Raw genomic sequence first — 26,667 nt, forward strand, 5'->3', positions numbered from 1 at the left:
GAAGTTGTGGGATTTATTATAACAATCAATTTGATACCAAATTCTTGGTATGTAACATTTAAGGAGACTTTAAAATTTTAAAATAAAGTCTGCCCATTCTAGCCTATGAAGGCCATTTACTTCAATGAGGGAAAAACGAATTTGGCTGTTTTTACCTCACCAGGGCTTATAAATCTATTTTTATAAAGTCCCTGCTTATAGTTACATGGCACCCAGCCCTAGGGGCACATAGGGCACACCTTAGGGGTGACTTATATGTAAAAATAAGGTAGTTTAAAACTTTGGAAGTACCTTTAATTCCAAAGTCGAATTTGCATATAACTTTAATTTAAAAGCAGCCAGCAAGGCAGGCTTGCTTTTAAAATGACACTGGGCACCTCAGCAATGCACCTAGGTGTGCACCACCTATGCTGTGGTCCCTAAACCTACATGCCCTACCATATACTAGGGACTTATAGGTAGGTTAACTTAGCCAATTATAATTAGCCTAATTTGCATATCCATTTTACACAGAGCACAGGCCCTGGGACTGGTTAGCAGTACCCAGGGCACCAGCAGAGTCAGGAAAACACCAGCATAAAGTGGAAAATGGGGGCAAAAAGTTAGGGGGCCTCTGCAATCAGCCCCAGTTTCTCACATCCACAGAACACTGAACTGGGGCCGACCACTGGTGTGCATTCACGTGCCCTCTTTTACGAGTGTGCTGGGGAGAGGAGGACGTGCACTGGAAGCTACCTGTGCGTGCCACCCCTGGGCCTGTGCCCTAGTCAGGTACAGGCAGTGGCAGAGCAGAGGCTCCGGAGCCTGAGCACCATTCCCGTCTCTTGGCAGCAGCAGCAATACCACTGTCCTCCATGGTCAGCGCACAGGCCCCGCAGCAACCCTCCTGCATTCCATTTCAAGATGACCCCCATGTTGTTACACTGCTGAAAGGTACCGTGTATGCAGTCCTTAATCACTGTCCATGTTAACTGTGGCCTTCAGTGTCAGGACAGCACCAGGAGGTAGCAGGACATGACTCGCATGGTAGATCTCAGCTAGCAGGTTTTGGAGCTCAGGGTCAGGTCCATGCGCTCAGGTTTCCCCTCCCTTCATTCCCTCCTGCATGCAGTGTGTTCTCACGTCAACAGTCTGCTCATGTTAGCAAGACTTTTGTTGTGCCACCTTCTTTTCACCAAAACAGTGGATTTCGCTCCCTGCCCGGCCTTCCGCGCCACCTCCACTCCGCACTTTCTGCTTACTCCTTCCCTGCCGCTGCGTCCCCAGCGGCCCCTCCCGCCTCCCCCCTCCTTCTCACCGCTTCTTTGCTAATTTTCCCGCCGCTACGTCCCCTGCAGCCCCACCCCCCAGCCCTCTCATTCGACAGGCCCTCCCGCCTCCCAGCTGCCACTCCCACCCTCCCCTCCTCTTATGGCAGACGCGGAGCGCCAAAGGCAAGCCCGTCAGCGCCCGTCCGCACCTGGACCGCGCCCAGCGCCAGAACCCCTGGCCCTCTCAGACACATCTACTCTCCCCTCACCTTCCACTCTCTCAACCCAGGCCCCCGCCCCACATGCACCACATCTAGCCCCACACACACTCATGGCCCCTTTACCTGCCACACCTGCCACTTCTCCTGCTCGTCATCCCTCACACACACACCAACCATAGCGACCGCATGTAGGAAAGTACCATCTTGACTGGCATGTTACCCCCATATTTCACTGTATATATGTTGTTTTAGTTGTATGTGTCACTGGGACCCTGCCAGCCAGGGCCCCAGTGCTCATAAGTGTGCCCTGTATGTGTTACCTGTGTTATGACTAACTGTCTCACTGAGGCTCTGCTAATCAGAACCTCAGTGGTTATGCTCTCTCATTTCTTTCAAATTGTCACTAACAGGCTAGTGACCAATTTTACCAATTTACATTGGCATACTGGAACACCCTTATAATTCCCTAGTATATGGTACTGAGGTACCCAGGGTATTGGGGTTCCAGGAGATTCCTATGGGCTGCAGCATTTCTTTTGCCACCCATAGGGAGCTCTGACAATTCTTACACAGGCCTGCCACTGCAGCCTGTGTGAAATAACGTCCACGTTATTTCACAGCCATTTTACACTGCACTTAAGTAACTTATAAGTCACCTATATGTCTAACCTTTACCTGCTAGCTAAGGTGCCCCCACATTGTTCAGGGCCAATTCCCCGGATGTTGTGAGTGCGGGGACACCATTACACGCGTGCACTACATATAGGTCACTACCTATGTGTAGCTTCACAATGGTAACTCCGAATATGGCCATGTAACATGTCTAAGATCATGGAATTGCCCCCTCTATGCCATCTTGGCATTGTTGGCACAATCCCATGATCCCACGGGTCTCTAGCACAGACCCGGGTACTGCCAAACTACCTTTTCAGGGGTTTCACTGCAGCTGCTGCTGCTGCCAACCCCTCAGACAGGTTTCTGCCCTCCTGGGGTCCAGCCAGGCTTGGCCCAGGAAGGCAGAACAAAGGACTTCCTCAGAGAGACGGTGGAAAATGGTGTTAAGGCAGGGGAGGAGTAGCCTCCCCCAGCCTCTGGAAATGCTTTCATGGGCACACATGGTGCCCATTTCTGCATAAGCCAGTCTACACCGGTTAAGGGACCCCTCAGCCCTGCTCTGGCGCGAAACTGGACAAAGGAAATGGGAGTGACCACTCCCCTGACCTGCACCTCCCATGGGAGGTGCCCAGAGCTCCTCCAGTGTGCTCCAGACCTCTGCCATCTTGGAAACAGAAGTGCTGCTGGCACACTGGACTGCTCTGAGTGGCCAGGGCCAGCAGGTGACGTCAGAGACTCCTTCTGATAGGCTCCTCCAGGTGTTGCTAGCCTATCTTCTCTCCTAAGTAGCCAAACCCTCTTTTCTGGCTATTTAGGGTCTCTGCTTTGGGGATTTCCTTAGATAACAAATGCAAGAGCTCATCAGAGTTCCTCTGCATCTCTCTCTTCACCTTCTGCCAAGGAATCGACTGTTGACCGTGCTGGAAGCCTGCAAAACTGCAACAAAGTAGCGAAGACGACTACTGCAACTCTGTAACGCTGATCCTGCCGCCTTCTCGACTGTTTTCCTGGTGGTGCATGCTGTGGGGGTAGTCTGCCTCCTCTCTGCACTAGAAGCTACGAAGAAATCTCCCGTGGGTCGACGGAATCTTCTCCCTTGCAACTGCAGGCACCAAAGAACTGCATCACCGGTCCCCTGGGTCTCCTCTCAGCACGACGAGCGAGGTCCCTTGAATCCAGCAACTCTGTCCAAGTGACTCCCACAGTCCAGTGACTCTTCAGTCCAAGTTTGGTGGGGGTAAGTCCTTGCCTCCCCACGCCAGACTGCATTACTGGGAACCGCGTCTTTTGCAGCTACTCCGGCCTCTGTGCACTTCCGGCGGAAATCATTTGTGCACAGCCAAGCCTGGGTCCACGGCACTCTAACCTGCATTGCACGACCTCCTGAGTTGTCCTCCGGCGGCGTGGGACTCCTTTGTGCAACTTCGGGTGAGCACCGTTTCACTCCTCTTTGTAGTGCCTGTTCTGGCACTTCTGCAGGTGCTGCCTGCTTCTGGGAGAGCTCCTTGTCTTGCTGGGCGCCCTCTCTGTCCCCTGACGCAATTGGCGACATCCTGGTCCCTCCTGGGCCACAGCAGCATCCAAAAACCCTAACTGCACGACTTGCAGCTAGCAAGGCTTGTTTGCGGTCTTTCTTCAGGAAAAAACTTCTGCACGACTCTCCACAGCGTGGGACATCTATCCTCTAAAGGGGAAGTTTCTAGCCCTTGTCGTTCCTGCAGAATCCTCAGCTTCTACTGCCTAGTAGTAGCTTCTTTGCACCCACAGCTGGCATTTCCTGGGCATCTGCCCACTCTCGACTTGGTCGTGACTTTTGGACTTGGTCCCCTTGTTCCACAGGTACCCTCGTCTGGAAATCCATCGTTGTTGCATTGCTGGTTTTGGTCTTTCCTGCAGAATTCCCCTATCACGACTTCTGTGCTCTTTGGGGAACTTTAGTGCACTTTGCACTCACTTTTCAGGGTCTTGGGGTGGGCTATTTTTCTAACCCTCACTGTTTTCTTACAGTCCCAGCGACCCTCTACAAGGTCACATAGGTTTGGGGTTCATTCGTGGTTCGCATTCCACTTTTGGAGTATATGGTTTGTGTTGCCCCTATCCCTATGTGTCCCCATTGCATCCTATTGTAACTATACATTGTTTGCACTGTTTTCTAATACTATACTGCATATTTTTGGTATTGTGTACATATATCTTGTGTATATTTGCTATCCTCATACTGAGGGTACTCACTGAGATACTTTTGGCATATTGTCATAAAAATAAAGTACCTTTATTTTTAGTATATCTGTGTATTGTGTTTTCTTATGATATTGTGCATATGACACTAGTGGTACTGTAGGAGCTTCACTCGTCTCCTAGTTCAGCCTAAGCTGCTCTGCTAAGCTACCATTATCTATCAGCCTAAGCTGCTAGACACCCTATACACTAATAAGGGATACCTGGGCCTGGTGCAAGGTGTAAGAACCCCTTGGTACTCACTACAAGCCAGTCCAGCCTCCTACACCGCACTTTCATCAAACACAACACCCCAACCCAAGACTCACCCACCCTGCCCCCACCAACCAACCCCGCAGCACACCAGCCCACAACCAGAACATGACCCCGCAACAACACCCTCACGCACCATACCAACGCCACCCACCACAACCACCTTAACTGCCTGCTCCTCAACATCTGCTCCCTTCACAAACATGCCATAGAACTCTGGGACCTCATCACATCACACTCACCTGACATCGCCTTCCTCACGGAAACCTGGACCAACCCCTCCTCAGAACCCGACATAGCCATAGCCACCCCCAAGGGATACAAACTCCAACACAAAGACCGCCTCAACAGGCCAGGCGGTGGCATCGCCATCCTACACAGAGACACCATCAAAGTCACCACCAGCTCTCAAGACACTATCGACAACACTGAACACATCCACTTCCTCATCCACATTAACAACAACTCCACACTCAGAGGTACACTAATCTACAGACCACCCGGACCACACCCCGCCTTCTGCGACACCATCGCCGACAGTATCAGCTCGCACGCCTTCACCTCCACAGACTACATCATCCTCGGTGATTTCAACTTTCACTTAGAAAACCCACAAGACCACAACACTACCTCCCTCAGAGACAACCTCACCAACCTCGGACTCAAACAACTGGTCACCGCACCCACCCACTCAGCAGGACACACGCTCGACGCAATTTTCACCTCAAGCCAACACATAGCCTACACCCATACCACCGAACTCCTCTGGACTGACCTCCGCTGCGTCCACTTCTCCTTCACCAAACCCCCCACACACTACCATCACCACACCACACCCTACTGCATGTGGGCCAAGATCCCCACAGAACGACGAAACTCCCAACTGGCACATAAGCCCCCCCACACCAACGACCCCAACACAGGAGCACACAACCTCTCCAAATGGATCACTAACTGCGCAGACACACTAGCCCCCCTCAGAAACACATCGTCACCCGCAACATCAAGAACGCCCCATGGTTCACCCCTGAACTCCAAGACTCCAAGAGCAAATGCCGCCAAGCTGAGAAAATATGGAGACTAGAACCTTCCACAACCAACTTCTCCACCCTCAAAACCACCATTCGCACCCATCACCAACTCATACGCACCGCCAAAAGAGATCACTACAAGACACGCCTTGACAACAACTCCCAAACAGCAAAGAACTCTTCACCATCATCAATGAACTTGCCAAACCCAAAGCCAGCAACATCGACCCCCCACACACACAGCCCCTATGTGAACCCCTTTCCAACCACTTTCTCCACAAAATCCTGGACATCCACAACAGCTTCATACCACACCCACCCACCACACACACCCCTCACTCACCCAACCCAACCCCCACTCAGGACCCCCCCACCACACTCTCCACATGGACCCCCACCACACACGAAGAAACCGAAAAAACCATGAACTCCATCCACTCCGGTTCCCCCTCCGACCCCTGTCCACACCGCATCTACAACAAAGCTAGCCCAACCATTGCCCCCATACTTTACAACATAATCAACTCCTCTTTCGACTCCGCCACCTACCCAGACCCCTGGAAGCACGCGGAAATCACTGCTCTCCTAAAAAAAAACAAGCTGACCCAGAGATCCTCTCCAACTACCGCCCCATCTCCCTCCTCCCTTTCCCCGCCAAGGTTGCAGAGAAATTAGTCAACACCCACCTATCCCACTTCCTCGAAGCAAACAACACTCTTGACCCCTCACAATCTGGGTTCCGCAAGAACCACAGCACAGAAACTGCCCTCATCACATGCACTGACGATATTAGGACCAAAGTCGACAAAGGCAAGACAGCCGCACTCATCCTCCTAGAGCTCTCCGCAGCCTTTGACATCGTCTGCCACCACATACTCCGCACACGCCTCCACAACATAGGAATTCGCCACAAAGCCTTAGACTGGCTCACCTCCTTCCTCACCGACCGGACCCAGAGAGTCGGCCTTCCGCCCTTCCACTCCAACACTACCAAGATCACCTGTGGAGTCCAAAAAGGGTCCTCCCTCAGCTCCACACTCTTCAACATCTACATGATCCCCCTAGCCAACATCCTCCGAGCACACGGAATCACTATCCTCTCCTATGCAGATGACACTCAACTCATCCTCTCCCTCACCCGCAACCCCACCACCCCCAAAAACAACCTACACGCCGCTCTCCTCGACACCGCCAACTGGATGACCACTAACCACCTCAAGATCAACTCAAACAAAACCAAGATCATCATCTTCGGCCCCAACAAAACCACGTGGGACGACTCCTCGTGGCCCACCGCCCTAGGCCCAGCACCCACCCCCGCAAACCACGCACGCAACCTCGGCATCATCCTCGACCCCTCCCTCTCCATGGCACAGCAAATCAATGCTCTAACCTCCTCCTGCTTCCACACACTCCGTACTCTAAAAAAATCCTTCAAATGGATTCTCCCAGAAACCAGAAAGACAGTCACCCACACATTCATCAGCAGCAGACTGGACTACGGTAACGCCCTCTATGCTGGCACCACACTCAAACTCAAACGCAAACTCCAGAGAATCCAGAACACAGCCGCACGCCTTGTCCTTGTCCTTGGCCTCCCCTCCACGAACGAATCTCACCACACCTCGAATCCCTTCACTGGCTCCCCATAGACAAAAAAATCACATTCAAGATCCTCATCCACGCACACAAATCCCTCCACAACACCGGCCCAACCTACCTCAATGAAAGAGTTAACTTCCACACTCCCACACGCAACCTCCGATCAGCTGACCTCGCCCTAGCCACAGTCTCCCGCATCCAACGCACCACCACAGGAGGCAGGTCTTTCTCCTTCCTCGCCCCCAAAACCTGGAACTCCCTCCCCACCGACCTTAGCAAAACCAAAGACCTACTGGTCTTCAGAAAGAACCTCAAGAGATGGTTGTTCGATCAGTGACTCTCCCTGCCCCCCGTCTCCCCTCCCCCAGCGCCTTGAGACCCTCACGGGTGAACAGCGCGCTCTACAAATTTTTTTGATTGATTGATTTTCCAGCAGAAGCACCTGTGCAGCTCCACTGTACATCCTGCTCCCCCCCGACCTGGGCAGTATCCCCCACTTTCAGAAATAAGCTGTGCCTCACCTTCTGCATGCACGGTGTTACATCCTTTATCTGAATGAAACTTTTGTGCCTTCCAGAAGCAGCTTTACATCTCCAGCACACCCTTTCTGCAACTTCCTGGCCGATGCCTGATAATGCGTACCGACCTAAGTGCTTTACTTACATGGGGACTCGTTTTAGGCCAATGAACCTTTACCCTGATTGGAGACACCTTAAGACGAGATGTCTGTTCCGCATTTCAATCACTAGATCAATAACCTCACCAATATTCACAATAACAAATCAATCAAACTAGTTAATTGCATTAATAAGAATTGAAACACAACATGACCTTTCAGCCATGAATAACTACACAACTTTAGTAAGATTTATGATATGTATTCCCTATTCGTTACACTCTACTAGCAAGTTTATTAGGCTCAATACCAGAAAACACATCAACAATGTCACAATGTGGCAACTTGAATATGACTTCACTAAAGCAAAGATCATGAACATTAGAACAAAGCACAACGTCAACATGAATTAACCTTAGCAGAGTATCATTAGCACGCTATTCAACAAAGCAAAGATTCAGTCATATGTCTATTTGCATTCGAATTAGTGAACTCCTTAGCTAACCTCGAATTAGTGAACTCCTTAGCTAACCTCGAATTAGCATCCGCATGTTGGGCTTCATGCAAAACAATTTAGTATCACAAATTTAGAAAAACATCTAACTATGGTCTCTATCAAAAAGCAGTTGGTACCTAGAAAGAAAGGCAAACAGACAATTACAATTTCAGCATCATATAGTTACCCTCCGTAATGGGTCATCATACAGAATCAGTCTTCGTCCTCAGGACAGCAGTTGATCCACCATCAGCCAGGATAGAACAACAAAGTCTTGGCAGAATAGGGTAAGTAGGAATACTTCCCTCATAAGGAGGAGAAGTAAATATTGGGCAAGACAAAGTGAGGATGGTTTAAAGTATCAGAGCAGCAAGGACTAAGTCAGAATATCAGCGCAACACTAAGAGTGTCCCTCTAATCTCTCAGCAAGAGACACGAAAAATGGCTGAGTAAGAGTGGCAGGATAAAGGCACGCAATGGCTGATTTCTCCTTGTGACACGTCGTCAAATTGAATTTGCCAGACAAGTCTCTAATTTCCAATTGGTCAGTATTTGGTGCATCCTTATCTCTATCCAATAGTCCGTTGATCACCTTACTAGAATTTTTCACTTAAAACAGTTCTCATGCGGTTTATTGGCTCCTGTGATTTACGTCTTCAACGGGTAGAATGTCAGGTAGGAAAAGTTACACTCCTCGTTTCAGTCAGTAGCTCCATTGTCTTTACCAGTTTGGGCGACCTTGTTCCTGTTGCGAATTTACACTGTTGCATTCAGCAAGAATGTCTCCTTGAGCAAGTCGGGTCTCATGAGAAATAATTTACTACGGTTACACACACATCTCTAGCTTCTGGAAAAGTACAGTTTGATGTCCTTCAGCAAGACAGCACATTGCATGTTAGAAAAACACATTTAATATGAGACCAAGCAGCTAGGCCCAGACCCCTGCTAACTAAGGCCTAAGGATGAACTCAACAAAACCTTAACATATATATCTTTCAAATCTAATACAAAATACAATAATACATTAATAATTCATTATTAGTCCATTTCATTAATCATCATATACATTGGTGGACACTCCCCGTGGGCACATTTCAAACGCGTATGTTAACACTAGTCCGTCACATTTTCTAGGCAGCTTTATTACACGTTATTTTGCAAGCATTTCATATTAATTTCAATTATAAAAGCTACACTCCAACATGCCCACACTCCAGATGGACATCTGTACAAATGCCCTTTTCTAAGTCTCCTGTTCCCGAGGAAAAGAAGTGTTTCTTCCCAGGAACCATCTGTATTCCACTCCAAACCTCCACAGGTTGATTGCTCCCCGTAGTGACACTTCACCTGACACGCCCTTCTCTTCTCACTGTCTGGGTGACACAGTGGCAGTTCTTGGCTATTTATTTCACTGTTAGCTGACGATTTACACTTTGAATAAATACCATGACAGTCAGTATTTTAACAAATAATTCAAAGGCAGCAGCAGCTGCACTACTTTTTATATACTAAGTTTGTAACTTCATTTTTGAATGTGTACAATGTTTGAGACCCCAGTCAAACGTGCTGAAAATAACTAAATCAAAGATTTATTAGAACGGTTCCACTCTGTGCACTTCGCAGCAATTTTTATCTTTTCTCTTTATTCTTCGCACATTGAGACCAGCGGTTAATTTGTAAATAAAATGGTGCCGGTGCTCAAAGCCTCCTCTTAAACATGCGGCTGCTGCAATTAAATCTGCGAACACGGAATACTGAGGCAGGGTAATCCTGATGCCGTCTCTGACCTCTTCAATCCATTAAAAGCCACTCCCTGCCCCTTAAGCTCACACCTGCAGCTTTCTGCTTTCTCTCATTGTGACGCTTTTTCTTTTTTCTCTTACTCCGCCTTTCCCAAACATGTCTTTTGCTCGCAGCAAATGCTTGAGGCAGCAGACTAAGCTCCAGGCCTCAAAAATAAGTGCTGGTGCTCAGCACCATAAACAACAAGCACAAATTAAGCACTGACTGAGATGTTCCTACGTGTTCACTGTTGCTGTGACGCACGGATTGGGTCATTTCACAGTGGTTCGGTCTTGCCGATGCAACCACCCTCGCCTTACCAGTGACCCTCTTCTGATGCTTTGTTCCCCCTGGCACTCCCATCACAGTTTCACCTTCCAGACGGAATTACAGCATCTAGGGCCAGATGTAGGAAAAATAAAAATTGCGAGTCGCATTTTGCGAGTCAATGCGACTCGCAAAATGCGACTCGCAATTTGGTATGCCAGGAAATAAACCGGTCCAATTTAGCGACTCGCATCCGGACTCGCAACGCTGTGTGCGAGTCCGCAGATTGCGAGGTCGCTGTTTGCGAGTGTGCAAAAAACGAACTCGCAATTAGCGAGTTGGAGTCGCAATTTGGTAGTTCTCTTAAAATTGCTTGCAGGTGCAGCAGAACACTCCAGAAAGCACACCAAAACACTCTGGAAACACTTCCTGGCACATGATGATGACATCACAGCCAGGAAGTTAACAAATACACCTGGGAGGAGGCTGGACCACACCCTTTTACAACTGCCAGTCTGCACACTGAGCTAGCTGCAGCAGCCATGGAGGGAACCCCCCGAAAAAGGAAAATTAAATTCTCTGAGAGGGAGCTTGAGGTGCTGACCGAAGAATGTTGTCAGCACCATGATGAGCTCTTTGGGAGAGCTGCCCTCACTGTTCCAGAGGCCACCAAAAAGAAAATCTGGCAGGAAATGCAAGAGAAAATCAATGCCCTGGGGGTGAGCCACAGGACAATTGAGGACATAAGGAAGAGGTGGTATGACCTCCGCTCCCGGACCAAGGAGAGGGTGGCAGAAAGGCTCCGGGAGATGAGAGGCACTGGAGGGGGACCATCATCTGTGCCACCACCCACACCCCTTGAAGACAGGATTGAGCAAACCTTTGAGCCGGAGGCAGTGTGTGGATTTGGGGACCTGGACACTTCAGAGCCCAGCACATCAACCGGTGAGTACCATGTGATAAGCCTGTACCCCTATCAATGTCATACCCCACCCACCATGTACACATGTGCATGCACAACCAAATTAGCTCCATTTCAGGGTAGAAAAAGCCAGAATGATGCATTATGGGAAATGTAGTCCAATAGGCAGTGCATAGGCAAATGTTTATTAGGAATTGTGCAAAAGATACTAGACACTGACAGTGTGTTCCCCATGTCCCACAGGTCTCCAGCAAGACACCCCCTACACCCCAAACACCCAGGCCCAGGAGGACACCCCAGGACCCTCCAGCACCCCCACATGCACAGTCAGCAGCATTCCTGCAGTTGTAACGCCTGCTGCAACAGCAACGCCAGGAGCTGCCCCAGCAACAGCCAGGGAGGAAACAGGTGCGAGGACAGGGCAGCCACCACTGCGCAGGCGTCGCAGGGCAAGAGCGTCTGATTTCCGGATTCATCCTCCAACCAGCAGTGAGGCACATCTGCTGCGGGGTCAGCGCCTGCAGAACACAATATTGGGCAGGATCAGTGGGGTGCTACACCGCATTGAAAGACAAAACCATGCAAGGATGCGGCACCTCAACAGGCGGATGGACCTGATGTGCCAGAACACTGGGGACATTGCCTCTGCCATCAGGGAACTGGCGGCCGGACTGCTGGGTCAGGCAGAGGCTGGGCGGCGCAGGGATCGGCAGATTATGTTAAGACTGGACAGGATGGCCACATCAATCGGCAGGCTAGCCATCAACACAACAGGCCTGTCGAGGAGGACAGTTGGCCTGCAAATTGAGATGGGCCATTTTGCTGGGGATGTTGCCAGGGGCCTGGGACGTCTCACACATATCATAGAACTAATGGAGACACGTGAGATGTCGAGGGCCACTGGGGAAACACCCCAAGATAGTGAAGAGGGCTCCACAGTGAGCAGTGTATCTGCCACTGACAGTAGGGTGCTAAGGAGTGGGAGGCAGAGCACCATAGATGCGGCTGGGACCAGCCAGGCTGGCTGGAGGGGCAGGAGAATGTTTTGGCTTGAATGTGCCACATGAGTGGTTGGCATTTCCCTGCCCATGGACAATTTCATCTTGTATATAGTTCATGCATTACATTATTAAAACAGTTATTTTTCTTCCACTTAACAAAAGGAGTGTTTGGTTAATGGGTGAGTATGGTGGGAGTTTACACGTACCGTCCAAAATATTGCGTTGCAATGTGTTCCCGTCTCAGTCTGCCTTGATTAGCTAGACTCCTATCCCCATGATGGCGGTGTGGTTGTTCTTGCTCTTCCTCATCAGGATCTGGGTCTGCAGGGGTGAGAGGTAGCCCACGTCTGGTGGCTATGTTGTGGAGGATGGCGCATGCGACCACAATTTTGAAGGCGGTAATGGGGGTGTATTGGAGGGCGCCTCCGCTGCGGTGGAGGCATCGGAATCTTGCCTTCAGGAGTCCGAAGGTGCGCTCTATGAGGTTCCTAGTCCTCTTATGCGCACTGTTGTATTGCCTCTCTGAATCATTGCTGGGTGTTAAAAATTGAGTCATGATCCATGGCCTTAGAGCATATGCACTGTCACCTGTTGGGCACAAAAGTACACTGTTAGTAAGTCCAGATAGTCGTGCACAGTGAACTGTGTGTATGTCTGCAAGGTGTATGCAGCTCTACCTAGGAGGTATCCGTCTCCAAACTCCCCACGTTCCAGGCGTTGATGTATCCCACTATGTCTAAAAATGTATGAGTCATGGGTACTGCCTGGAAACTTAGCTACGATGTCCGTGATGACGTAATGGGCATCACAAACAACCTGTATGTTGAGTGAGTGGGTACACTTTCTGTTGCGGAAAATATGTTCCAGATTAGCGGGGGGCATATTTGAATGTGTGTCCCATCTACACATCCAATGACATGGGGGAAGTGGGCAATGCGGTAAAAGTCCAGCTTCGTGCTGTTAATTTCTGCCTCATTCCTTGGTAAGTATATGAACTGAGACCTGTGCGCTACTAAGGCATCTAGGAATGCCCTGAGGAACCTTGACACTGCACTTTGGGATACCCCACCTGCCACGGCAATGACCCCCTGATAGCTCCCTGAGGCCAAGAGGTGCAGTGCGCATAGTACTTGCACATGCGTAGGGATGGCGCAGCCACGCAGAGTCTTGTGTTCTAGCGGTGGTTTTAGTAAATCTATTAATTCTAGAATGGCAGCGCTGCTAAGGCGGTATTTATCATAGATCTCCTCTTCAGTTTGCTGGAAAAGGGTCTGCCTTGTTCTATATATCTTCTCCTGTCTGTGGCCCCTCCTCCTCCTCTGCTGGGCTGCGTAGACTCTCCTCCTCACTGCTATCAGGTATATGTCCGCCATCTTGAGTGACCCAGATGCCTTCTGGGTCTCCTTTTATACTTTGGTAATGGTTACCACCTGCTTTGAGTTAGTGGTAAATGCGACTTGCAAACTGTTTTTTTTGCGACTAGTCGCAATATGCGAGTTGCAATTGCATATGGGTTGCGACTCGCAAATTGCGACTCGCACATTGCGGGTCGCAAAAAGGGGTCGCAACGGGTGCGACTTGCAAACGGGTCCCATCGCTTTTTGCGAGTCGGAAATGGGCTTTTTGCATCCCATTTCCGATTTTGCACTGTCGCAAATTGCGATTCGGCCCGTTTGCGAGTCGCAAACGTTTGCTACATCTGGCCCCTAGTGCCTATACAACACACTTTAATTTTGCTCTGGCTTTAACTGTATTTCTTTTATTCAGTTCAAAGCATCCACGCCATATCATAAACTCCTTTTGCCATGTTGGGTTCTCCAGAGACCCGTACTCATAGCCACCTGTAAAGTTATTCATAAGCCACTTTAGTACATATGTAACATGTTTAATAACACAGCTCTGCAATGGAAGTCTTGACACAATGACCTATCAGTAACTGACTTATTTAAATTCCATAACAACATGAATTCTTCTGATTGTGCTTACCTCTCAGAACCTGATGGCATCCAAACATTCCGCCACAAGTATAACACCACAGCATGGATCACTGGTCTCGTAAAAAAAGAAACTTATAAGACAAAAAGAGAGATTTGAAACTGAGGAAACCTCAACTTCTATAACAACTTTGAATGAACCTGGTAGACTTCTCAACTTTGAGATTGCAGACCCATAACTCCTTTGAGGAGCATTGGCCCACCACACTATGTGCTTAGTACAGAACTTTCTGGGTTGTATGGTGAAATGACAACACATTGCGTAAGCCGGGGACACAAGGGCTTCTTTGTTGCCCCGTTTCTATAGCAATGAGGTCATGAGGATGCAAAGATTCTTCAAGACTTCAGCCATAGAAATATCTATATCATTAAGAAAGTCATAACACTATTATGGAGTTTCATTAACTTATATTGCACAAATGCTCACCAAGCTAAATCTTACAACAACAAAAAATAATATTCATCACATAGGCGAGACCTAATGCATTTACCAATGCTTGTTTCGTTAATGCAGGGGCAGATAAAGTGACTTGGTCATGATCACAGCATGCTTAGTCAATGCCAAGAAGCCTACCTAATTTTCCAGTTCCAAAATTGGCAGCTCTGGCCGCCCCTCGTCTCCCAATCCGCATACCCTTCCTGAGCAGCTCTATATAGACCTTTTGTGGAGCAGCTACACATCCCTGTGCACATCCGGGTTCAGAGTGACCGATAGGGAAATCAGACAGTGCCCAATGGGCTGGTCTCACAGATCAGTTTGTGGGCCTGTGTTATGGCCAGGTGGGGCAGTTTTTACTGTTGATTTCTCTAATATTAAAACAAACGTTGCCTACAGCAAACACAAATGCATGCAGTCCCGCATACCTTGAAAAGTACCTATAATGCGTGTCTTTACAAGTTCAAAACTGGCCTGATTTGCAAATGTGGGACACTTTTTTAGCTATCTGGTTCGCTAACGTGGGCCACTTTTATTTTGGTTCCCGGGCCTGTTTTTGTCCCAGTCAGAACCTATGTACATCCGACAGACATGCAAGGTAGTAATTTATAAGTATGCTGCTTGTGCACAGGGGCCTGAACTGCAGTGTCTGGTGCAGGGGTGGTCCACCATCAATGAGGAAGTCAAAGAAGCCTGAGCAGTGGCTGAGCACAATATTTATTTAAAGCTGATGATGCTCGCTTTGTATTTCAGCAGCTGAGAGCTGGGGAAGTGGAAGAAACAAACCTACTCTTATTTGTTCCTTCTGCCAGGTGCTGCATTGTCTGGGCACTGTGGTGGGGTCCAACGCGTTGGTGTGACTTACAATCAGGTACTAACAGAGAACAATACAAAAGACTGGATATGCACACAGAAACATAGAAGTTTCTTTTTACACATTATTTTTGGTTACATTACCTACACAGAAGACAAGCAGCCACAGCACACTGTGGAAGGCGAATACGCAATTCTTCCTGTGTGCTGTAGAGAGAGCATAGCTTAGCTGTGCCATTATATCTCATAATGTGAAATGAAGGCGTGGTTATTTTCCTATATAAATGTGTGTAAGTGGCTTTTCATATAATGTGGTGCACTGAAATGCATAAAAGTCAAGTGCACATGAGTATGACTTTTCATGTACATCACATTTATTCATCGTTTTTGCAAGTATGTTAGATTACAGTATTTTAGACATTGTTATTCCCATAATAATTTTATATATATCATGAGAAACGTGTGGAAAACCATTTAAACTAAAGTGTATTCATGTTTATTTATGGTGGCCAGAGTGAAGGCTTGAGTTCTTTTTGTATTTTTAACCTTCAAGGTGCAAGTGCAATGGCATGAGTCTTCCACTAATAAGAAGGCTATTGTCCAAAGAAGATAAGAGAGCCTGAAGAAGCGTGTTACCAAGGACAGACAGAGTATCCTGAATTGGCAGCTGTAACTCTCCTTTGAAATTCCTCATTGTGAAGGTCCACCAAGGTCAGAGGAAGAGATTTGAAAGTAAAACACCAATTAGAAGGTATGATTTGTAACCTTGTTTTTCAGTGGAAAGTTTTGGTTGTGATGTCAGCTTCTGGAAGAATTAAGATTTAAGTGTGGTTGAACTAGTTGTAGATTCGGATTCCTCTTGCCCTTTGATCAGAGCGGACCTCTCTGAGGTACAGACCTCACATTTTTCCTAAGTGACTTCATGCTACTCGCACCTCCCTTGTCAGGAACTTCTACAGACGTTCTGTTGTGCTGACCTTTTTCTCCGAATTTCATAGATATTAGAATAGCTAGGAACCTAGAATTAATGGTTAGGCAGCAAAACTTGGATTTGGATTTCATGCATCAGATGCTTTTTCTAATTTTCTGCATTATCGCTATTAAAATACTGGTTCTGCGCATGTTGATTAAATTCAATGTAGTGCAACACTTTAGTTCTACTTTGGTGACTTTATATATCCATACTATGGTTTTGAGACTCATTTATGTAAACCTGACTTTGAGTCTGAAATAAAGCCCTTTGAATTTTATTTGTTCTCTGAGATTCAGTGTGTGGCCAGTAGGTTACACTGTAATTTGAACTGGGAAATATTATTAGTGTGTCTCCTCACCCCTTGGAACTGAGAAAAAGACTCATCAGACCCCAGATCTAGGAATAGCGCCCAATGCTGGATCAGATGGTAGCAGAGAATGGTTCTCTTTCCGAAGTGAGGAGAACTGAAACCATATTCTAGAATAGTTAGTCCCCAGTGCCCAACTTCAAATGCCCATACCAGAAGTGGAAGATCGGCGAAATTGTGTAGACTTGGAAGAGAGTCGTACTGACAACAGGCGATACAAGGATTAATAGGGTTGTGGATTGCAGCAGTTCCTATTTAGTTTGCAGTGATTGCGAGAATTTAGGTGGTCTCTTGCAGAGAGGTTTTTGCATGTTGTGTGCGTGTGAAGAAGTCAAAGAGGTTATCGGGTCCAACGTGGCCTAAGATCCCGGTATACTATTAAAAGGTGCAGAAGACACCATACTGAATTGTTTGCCAAGAGGCTGTGTTCATTGTGAGATGTCATCAACGGCACAGTTAAGATAGGGATTTACTTTTGTGTGAATGTGAGGAAATCGGTATAGTGGATCTTAATGCGCAGAGTGAAGCTGTACTAATCTAGATGATACCCTGCAGGTCAAGGTTTCATTTGAAGTGTTTGGAAATTCTCTAGTGTGTTTGAACTATTCATTCTTTAGGGGAGCATCGTGGAGTGAGTGTACGTGCAGATTGTAAAGAAGAGGGAACTGCTGCGAGGAGCAAAGGCTACATCATAGTATGTGGCGCTGGTATAGGTCGGTTGATGTGGTGCCATGTTACTATTGGTTGAAGACATCATAAGGGACCATGCTGTGATTGGTAGTTGCTTCCAAGCAAGGAATTATGGATACAGCATTGTTTTGAACTGAATTGAAGCTTTGTGGGAATTGTTGAAGAATGAATGCTTTAAATGATGTGAGGCTTGTTTAGAGGTGACTTACATATCCCCAGTAGAGAGGGCGAAGTGGCCCCTCCTGAAGATACCCCAGGTCATTATATGGCTATTAAAGTAGGGCTTCATACATGTGTTTGGCATTGTCAATGGCACAATATCACAGAGAAGGAAGGTCCATTGAGATTCCTGTAATATGGCACATTCATTTTGAGGATTATTGAAAACTTGAGGAGAGTGCTGTACAGAATGAAGCCACCTCCAAGACCCACACAATATGAAGCACTGAATACTTGGGAACGTGCTACCCATGTGAGAGAAAAGGAGAAATACCAGAGCAGGGCAAGGAAAGCTATATGTACTTATGCAGATGCTAGATGGGACGCTGAGCAGAAAAGGTGGGTAACAGGCATGATGGAAGGAGTTAGGTTGTACCAGAATTTGACCACAGATTTGGTTGAGGGAGAAGGGATAAGGAAAACGATAAGAAGATAGAAGGAGATGAAACAAAAGAAACTTGATGGTATGAGTATAGACAGTGATGATGACTCTAGAGATAGTCTTTAGGATGTGTTACTATCTGGACATCCACCCCCATAATAATGAAATCAGGAGTGAGCATGGGACTAATGGCACTGGTGGCAGTGGTATGATTACTTTTCCTACTGCCACAGCCAAGGTGACTCCCAGTCTTGCAGGAGCTGTTCCAGTTAATGCACCTAATGAATCTAGAAGCAAAGGTTTGAGAGAGTATATCCCGGTTGATCCTACCATGAGTATTGTCAATGCTCTTACAGTCCCAGTTACAATGGGCTCGGTAGTCGGAGGGTTCTGGCAAAACAGTTACAATTTGGCTGTACCCAATATTATTGGGGGACAGAGTGGAGTTCCAAATAATCCAGATGCTAGAGAGTTTGTCCCTTTAATTCCAACACACACTAGCACTTCATGTGGAGCAAGTGCAGATATGACTTTGAACATGGCAGAATGCACGTCAATAGATACTTATCAGAAAGTACCCATCCGTACTACTCCTGCATGCAAACTGTCTTTAAATGAGTGGCATGGTTTCCTAGGAAATAATTTGATACCTAAGATTCCTTTGGTAACTCAATCCATTAGTGCAAAGGAAATAGATGACTGGGTACAATTTTTTAATGGAGGTACCCCATCTAGAGAGAGGGAGTACAGAGACAAGTTGAAGAACAATTCCATCATCACTGAAGGAAAGAACTATGGATGTGGCAAAGCTGACAATAGCATTGGATGCAATGATTATTGGTAATCTTGGCCTGGAGCAATTAGAGACTTATCAGGAAGATGAGCTTGCATATATGTGTAGGGATAACACTAAGCGAGCAGGCCAGATTCATGACAAATTAGCAGAATTGGCTCAGAAATATTAAGTATACCTAAATAAAAACTAAAGCTCTGCAGAGGAGCTATCGAGTGTGCTTCAGTGAAAAAGACATTGCAGAAATGGGAACCCCAGGATTGAAAACTCAGAAAAATAAACTAATTCATAATATTAGAAAATGGAATGAACTAGGTAAGTGGGAGACCAAATAGGCAAAAAAAAGGAGATAAGGAAACATTCAGGTGAACCGCCTCCAAGTGGAGCAGAGAGAAGTGTTACAACCTTTCCTTTGAGAGAAGTACCTGGTGGAGGTTCAAGTGCCACGGAGTAGAAGTGATCTTGCATCATTTATCAATGATTTCCTAAAATTATGAGAGAAACCAGTCGAGTGGTATTGACAGGCTGAAAGGTTTGTAAAAATTCCATAAGTGTTGTGGATTGATTTGAGTACCTTGTTTGACATTGTTGTTCCGAGTGATTTGTGGATACAATGTAAGATAGCTGTCCAGTGGCCTGAGACTGAATCAAATAGGAATCCAATAACTAATGGTCCTTCCTCAATAGTGATGAAGAAATATCAGCAGGTCATGACATTTCTGAAAGGGAAAGTGCATTCTCAAGATGTTGACTGGGTTAAAATTGACAGAGAACGACTCAAGAACCAAAGGAGTCCATTGATTCCTATTATTAGAGGTTGTTACAAGCATTCAAACAGTGCAGTGGTATGGAGACGTTAAAAGCTAAGGATATGGGACTTTTTTGTCATGATTTGTGACAGGATTGAGTCCAGAAATCAGCATGATGATACAGCAACATTTGATTTGCTGGCAGAACAAGTCAAGTGGCAGGATTTTGCGGTACGCCAAGTACTCTCACAACAAAATTGAGACAAAACAAAAGAAAATGAAGGAAAAGCTGATGCTTGCTCAGATGAAAGCAGCTCAAAGAACTAGCCAGATGCCTTCAGCTGTAAATAGTCTAGAGGTGATGCAAAGTGTACATCAGCAACCACAAAATCCAACACAAGGTAGAGGTTGAAGAGTTCCTATAGACCCTGGTACAGGAATGGATGTAAACAGTCTAAAGAGATCAACTCTCTGTCACATCTGCAATAAGGTGGGACATTGGAAGCTGGAATGTTGTTTAAACCCAGCTAATCAGATCCAAAATGCAGGATTTGTGCCTTCTCAGAATAATATTCCTAATCAGATGCAGGATGCACAAAGACCCAGGAGTCAAAATTTTAATGTGCCACAAGCTCCAATGATGCACGTTTCCCAACCTCCGATGCCACAGAATCAGTGGGTCGCGTCAGAACATAAATCAAGGTTTGAGACTGAATGTGAAATTGTCACGGGAAATTAATCCAATCCAACAATTTCCTCTGTTTGATCTGACTGAGAGAAATGGCTCCAATCAGTCCATCTGATGGTGCCTGAGAGGGGAGGAAGACTGCCTACTTGGCTCAGCCTTAGGGGTAGACCACAGTGAACCATTTGTAGATAGCGAGGTGGATGGCTATCACGTGTCATTCTTAGTCGACACTGGTGCTACCCGTTCTACTCTAGGAACAGTAGAAGTTCCAAACCTACCTCTCTCTGGAAAAAACAGTCCAAGTTGTTGGCATAGAGAATAGACAAATGACAGCTCAAGAAAATGCCCCAGTCACAGTGAAAATAGGTTCTTTGAGGATAAACACAAATTTACAAAATGTGATTGCAGTCCAGTGAATCTCTTGGGAGGGGATTTGCTATCAAAACTGAATTGTGTTACCTTTTGCATCCCAGCCAGAATAGAGATTTAAACCCAAGATGAAGATGCCTTCTTTAAAGTATCAAGAAATATTTTACGTTGTGCTTTATTGACTTTTCTAACCGTTGATAATTTGTATCCAGATTTGAGAGCGACTGTAAAACATGAAGTATGGGATTAGTTCGGAAAAAACATCAGACTGATAAATGGTGTGGAACCTGTCCAAATTATTGTTAAACCTAATGCTGATTTCCCAAGAACACCACAGTACAATTTGACCCCTGAAACAATTGCTTGCATAACTCCTGTGATTTAGTCCCTGATACAGCAGGGAATTCTGAAGGAGATAATGGAGAGTCCTTGTAACTCTCTCATTATAGGTCTTCATAAGGTGGGTGGCAAATACAGAATTGCACAGGACCTCAGGAAAATAAATAATAATGTTGTTCTATGGTGCCCCGTGGTACAGAATTCAGCTGCAAAATTGTTTCAGATTCTGTGTGAGGCTGAGTGGTTCACTGTTATTGATTTGTGTGAAGCCTTCCTTTCAATACCGTTGCTTGAGGACAGTCAGCCTCTCTTTGCATTTTGGCTTGGAAAAAGGGTTTCGGCATGGTGCCGAGTCAAACAAGGGTATACTGAGTCACCATCTATTTTTAATCAGATCCTGAAGAAAAATCTGGAATCTCTGGTCATGCCTTGCAACTCAATCCTGATCCAGTATATCGACAGCCTAATCGTGGCATCGAATACTCAGAAAGCCTATTGAAAGGACACCATTCCTTTACTGAACCATCTGGCTGGGACTGGACATAAAGTTTTCCCAGGAAAGTTACAATATTGTCAAAAAGAACTCCAATAACATGGACACCACATTGAAAAATGAGTGAGAAAGTGTCACAAGAGGATTTCAGACATACTAAAAATGAGTCCACAACTACACAGGGAGAAGTCAGGATGTTTTTGAGAATGGTGGGCTACTATAGATAGTGAATACCGAACTTTTCCCTGGTGGCCAAGCCTTTGTAGAGGCTGACACAGAAGAATGAACCTGATCCACTACCATAGGATAACGATTGCCTTGTTGCATTTATGGAGCTGAAAGAATGTCTCTGTCATGCCCCAGCTCTAGGGATGCCCGAATATAAACAAATCTTTTGCACTTTTCTGCAGTGAGAGGGAGGGCTGTGCTCTCTCTGTGCTAACTCAAATGCATGGAAATGCTAAGAGACCCAAAACTTCTGCATTGCCTGACTAACTTAAATCAGTAGCAGCTGAAAGCACTAGCATCAAGAGGTGTAAAAATATTGTTATGGGTCACACATTAACTGTGTACATTCCTCACTCTGTTGAGCTTTTGTTGACTAGAACCCAACATCTCACAAGTAGTTGGCTTACTAAGTACAAAGAAGTTATCCAGGCACCAGTGAATGTGACTATCAAACGCTGTGGGATTTTGAATCCTGCTACTCTGTTGCCCGTATTGGGTCAGGGAAGCAATGAAGATTGTGAAGGTGACCATGATTGTCTTGATGTTACTGAACTGTGCACAAAGCCGAGGCCAGACATACTTGATGAACCATTACCTGAATCAGATTTTGTCCTCTATGTTGATGGCTCATATTTGAAAGACAATGGATGAAGTCTGAGAGCAGCTTATGCTGTTTGTACTCTTTCTTGGGTTGTTGAAGATTCCTGGCTTCAAGGAATATTCTCTGCCCAAGTGGCCAAATTGATTGCTCTTACCAGAGCATGTTGTGTTTCTGATCAAATAAAAGTGACAATCTTTACCGATAGTCAATATGACTTTGGTGTCATTCACCATTTTGAACAATTGTGGAGGTTTATGACATCCTCCCGATCTCCAATCCAGAATGGCGAACAAGTGAGAATCCTTATTGATGCGTTACAATTGCTTGAACAAGTCGCAGTGGTCAAGTGTCCTGCATATCAATTTGGAGATGATCATATGACTTTGGGCAGTAGGTACACCAATGAGGTTGCTATATACTTTGCACACAATGGCCCTCATTACAACTTTGACGGGCGGCGGAGGCCGCCCGCCAAAGTTGCGCCGCAGGAATACCGCACCGCGGTCTGAAGACCGCGGCCGGCATTCTGAGTTTCCCGCTGGGCAGGCGGGCAGCCGCCTTAAGGCCGCCCGCCAGCCCAGCGGGAAACAACCTTCCCACGAGGACGCCGGCTCGGAATCGAGCCGGCGGAGTGGGAAGGTGCGACGGGTGCTACTGCACCCGTCGCGTATTTCACTGTCTGCTATGCAGACAGTGAAATACAAGCGGGGCCCTCTTACGGGGGCCCCTGCAGTGCCCATGCCATTGGCATGGGCACTGCAGGGGCCCCCAGGGGCCCCGCGACACCCCCTACCGCCATCCTGTTCCTGGCGGGCGAACCGCCAGGAACAGGATGGCGGTAGGGGGTGTCAGAATCCCCAAGGCGGCGCAGCATGCTGCGCCGCCTTGGAGGATTCTGACGGGCAGCGGAAAACCGGCGGGAGACCGCCGGTTTTCCTGCACTGACCGCGGCCAAAGCGCCGCGGTCAGAATGCCCTAAGGGGCACCGCCAGGCTGTCGGCGGTGCTCCCGCCAACCGCGAGCCTGGCGGTCACAGACCGCCAGGCTCGTAATGAGGGCCAATGTTTGTACATTCAATGGTGAATTCACAAATGAGGGAATTGATGAGGCTAACTTCAACCTCTTGTTGACAAACATTTATACTTGGGATGAAGTGAAGAGGCTTCAGAAGGAAGTGTCTAAGGAGGAACAACAGAGTTGGGTCAGAGCAGGTTGTGTCTAAAGAGATGATGACATTTGGGTTTCAGTGGATGGACGACTAGTGTTGCCAAATAGTCTGTTACACCTTAGCCTTATGGCTAGTCATTTCCATGGTCCAGCTCACATCGGTACGGATGATATGGTGAGGTTGTTCAGACAGACTCGGTTCAATCCTAGGTTCAGATTGATGGCTGAAGTGTTGTGCCATATGTGCATTGTGTGTCAAAAGAACAATGTTGGGAAGAGAACAGCAGATACCTGGAGTCATATAGGAAAGTCAGGAGAACCTTTTAACAGGATACAGATGTACTTCAATGAGAGGCCTGTGTGAAATAGATTGAGATACGTTTTGATTGTTGTTAGTATCATTTATCATTGGGTTGAGGCTTATCCAACTACAAGAAATAATAGTCTAACTGTAGCTAAACTGTTGTTAAGAGAACTCATTCCCAGATTTGTCTTCCTGACTTCTCTGGAATCAGATCAATGAACTCCTTTCAACAATGAGGTCCTGAGGTTGTTGTGTGCAGCATTTCAAATATAACAGAGATTGCAGCTATAGACCTGAAGCTTTAGGTCTAGTGGAGCAGGTGAATGGCACGCTGAAATTCAGATTGGATAAAGTGTGCGCATTGACATCTTTGAAATGACCGGATTCTCTTCCTCTTGAGTTGATGAGTCTTCTGAGTCTTCGGAGTGTACCTCCAAGAGATCATAATGGGGAGGGCAATGAGACTACTAGCAATTCCTGCAAATGCACTTGTGAATATTCTAGATGATATGGTCCTAGATTATTGCAAAGGACTAGCTGATGTAGTGCGTTCTGTGTCCCATCAGGTAGGAGCAGCCAGAGCCCCTTCACAGCAGGAACAGTGCAATAACCTTAGTCCCGGCGATTGAGTCTTTGTGAAGAAACATGTCAGGAAAACATGTCTGGAACCTGTTGTCGTGGGCCTTACCAAGTGATCCTAGTCACGACGACTGTTGAAAATGTGGAGGTCTCCACAACTGGATTCATGTTTCCCATACTTGCAGCATTGAGTGTCCCCTTCATACAACAGCACCAGTTCCAGAAGAATCAGTGGTGCGAGAAAGACAACAGTTTTAGGTTAGACAACCTGTCGGGGACCAAACTGAGCTTGAAATGGAACTTAATTGAGCCGAAGGGGGTCTTGAACAAGTCACGACTGAAACTGATGTTGAAACAATTGAGCCTTGCCCTGTGGTGAACGAGTCAAACTCAGAATCAGACCCGGAAGAAGGAACAAGTGCAGGAAGAAAGTAAGTGGAAGCTGGAGACCAATGGCCCAGAAGGAAGGAAAGAGGTAATCTGCCTTAAGAATGTGTGCCACTGATGACTGCTGAAGAGACTGAGAACTCTGACTTGAGCGAAAGTGAAGATGAAGGTGTGGCATTCAGAAAATCAAAACGGGTCTAGTCATAGGTTTTCTTCACCGGAGTGGACCTACTTTGCAAATGACACAAATCAAACGTTTTGGGAGTATTGGGATAAATATTCAGGTTCAGCTGAACCTCCATCAACTGAACATTGTAGTCGAATTGTAGCTTGAATTTTCATTGCCATCAATGAACGTGGTTTGTGTAAACATTAGAGAAATTGATTGGGATAGAGAATTCTGAAGATTTCCTTGGTCCCAGTAGAATAAGAAAGAGGGCTGACATTTAGAAGAACACGGAGTAGAGATATGGAAGTCTCACGAAGACTTTTATTAATGAATGAACTTTGAACTTTTGAACTCCTTTTGCTGTTCGCACTGGAGAAATCAATGTAGAAATATTTTGCTGCTGCTGCACTGATTTGATAATAGATCTGATTTCGACGATGCAACGGAACCAAATCTGAACAATAGAGGTAGATACATAGTAGGTGCTTTATTGCTTATATTCCTTGTGAAATTTGTAGTGCTGCTAATAGGAGTATTTTCTCCCACATCCTTTTGTAGAAAATAAGTTATCCCCTAGTATTTACCCACAAACTCTTAGACCTAAAGATAATACTGCCTATATGTTAGGTTATAAAGCATTGTACTTAGATGAGTCTAGAGGGGATTATTCAGCAAATGTGTATGTTAAGCTGCTGTATGAGTATGTTAACACAATGAATGCCACGACTGCTATGTCTTTATGCAGTTACAGGCCTCTGTGTCAAAAGGTATCACCTATCTTCATATTCCTGTGACATATGTGATTTCATGCAGTCTTTTGTTGAGTTTGTTTTATGGAACAGGACATTATCAATATTATTATTCAAATTATAATTTGATTCTTTCAGAGGTTCTCATATTAGATAATTTAAACAGGTGTCCAGCCCCTTCGGAGATAAAAATAATTGCTAGATTATTTAAACCCATTACAACATTAGATACCGTTTATGCACATAGGCACAATTTAACATCCATTATGTCAGAAGTTGAGGAGAAATTTCTAAATTTGGTTGGGGACCAAATAAGGGAATTAGAAGCTAGTTCAAAAATGGATGAGAGTTTTCGAAGTCACAATAAATGAACTAAAGAAGAGCTATGACATCAGTTAGCCGGAAAACTAGGGCATTAGCCTTAGATTGGAAACATAGGAAAAGGCTGTGCATTTGGATGGAGTGATCTGATTCAGGCAATGTTTTCGTGGGAGGGAGTGAAAGTGAACATACCTTTGAAGTTTGAGGAAATTACAAGTTATATCTAGACAGGGGAAGATGCTGTTATTAATGGAGTTTACTTTGTGTGTGCAGAGTGTGCTTATTTCAAATTGCCAATGGGGTGGTATGGTTCATATATTTTTTAAGTGTAGTTTTCCCAAGATTTATCATTTAGAACATTTTAATTACCCTGTCTGGACCAAAGGTTCTAGGCCCAGACGAGGTAGTAGTACTGGAGAGATAGTGGGTGATATATTTGGTGCTTTGATACCATCTGTGGGAGTAGTTTTGAATTATTTGAAGTTCAGAAGCCTGTCCATTATAGTAGATAAATTAGCTACTAGTATAGCAGGAGCTTTTAGACTTGCTTTAGACATGCAACGC

The 26,667-nt window shown here is 46.3% G+C and overlaps 1 protein-coding gene across 1 annotated transcript in view; it reads right to left on the reverse strand.

Annotated features, from left to right (window-relative positions):
- The window catches only part of LOC138285789 (solute carrier family 13 member 2-like), a 700,806-nt gene that overhangs the window by 374,244 nt on the left and 299,895 nt on the right, over positions 1–26,667 (reverse strand). The window contains exon 6 of the mRNA XM_069226167.1: positions 9,013–9,040. Within this exon, the coding sequence (XP_069082268.1) occupies positions 9,013–9,040 (28 nt within the window). The remainder of the gene's footprint in view (positions 1–9,012; positions 9,041–26,667) is intronic.

The sequence above is a fragment of the Pleurodeles waltl genome, chromosome 3_1, assembly GCF_031143425.1.
Source record: "Pleurodeles waltl isolate 20211129_DDA chromosome 3_1, aPleWal1.hap1.20221129, whole genome shotgun sequence".
NCBI lineage: Eukaryota > Metazoa > Chordata > Amphibia > Caudata > Salamandridae > Pleurodeles > Pleurodeles waltl.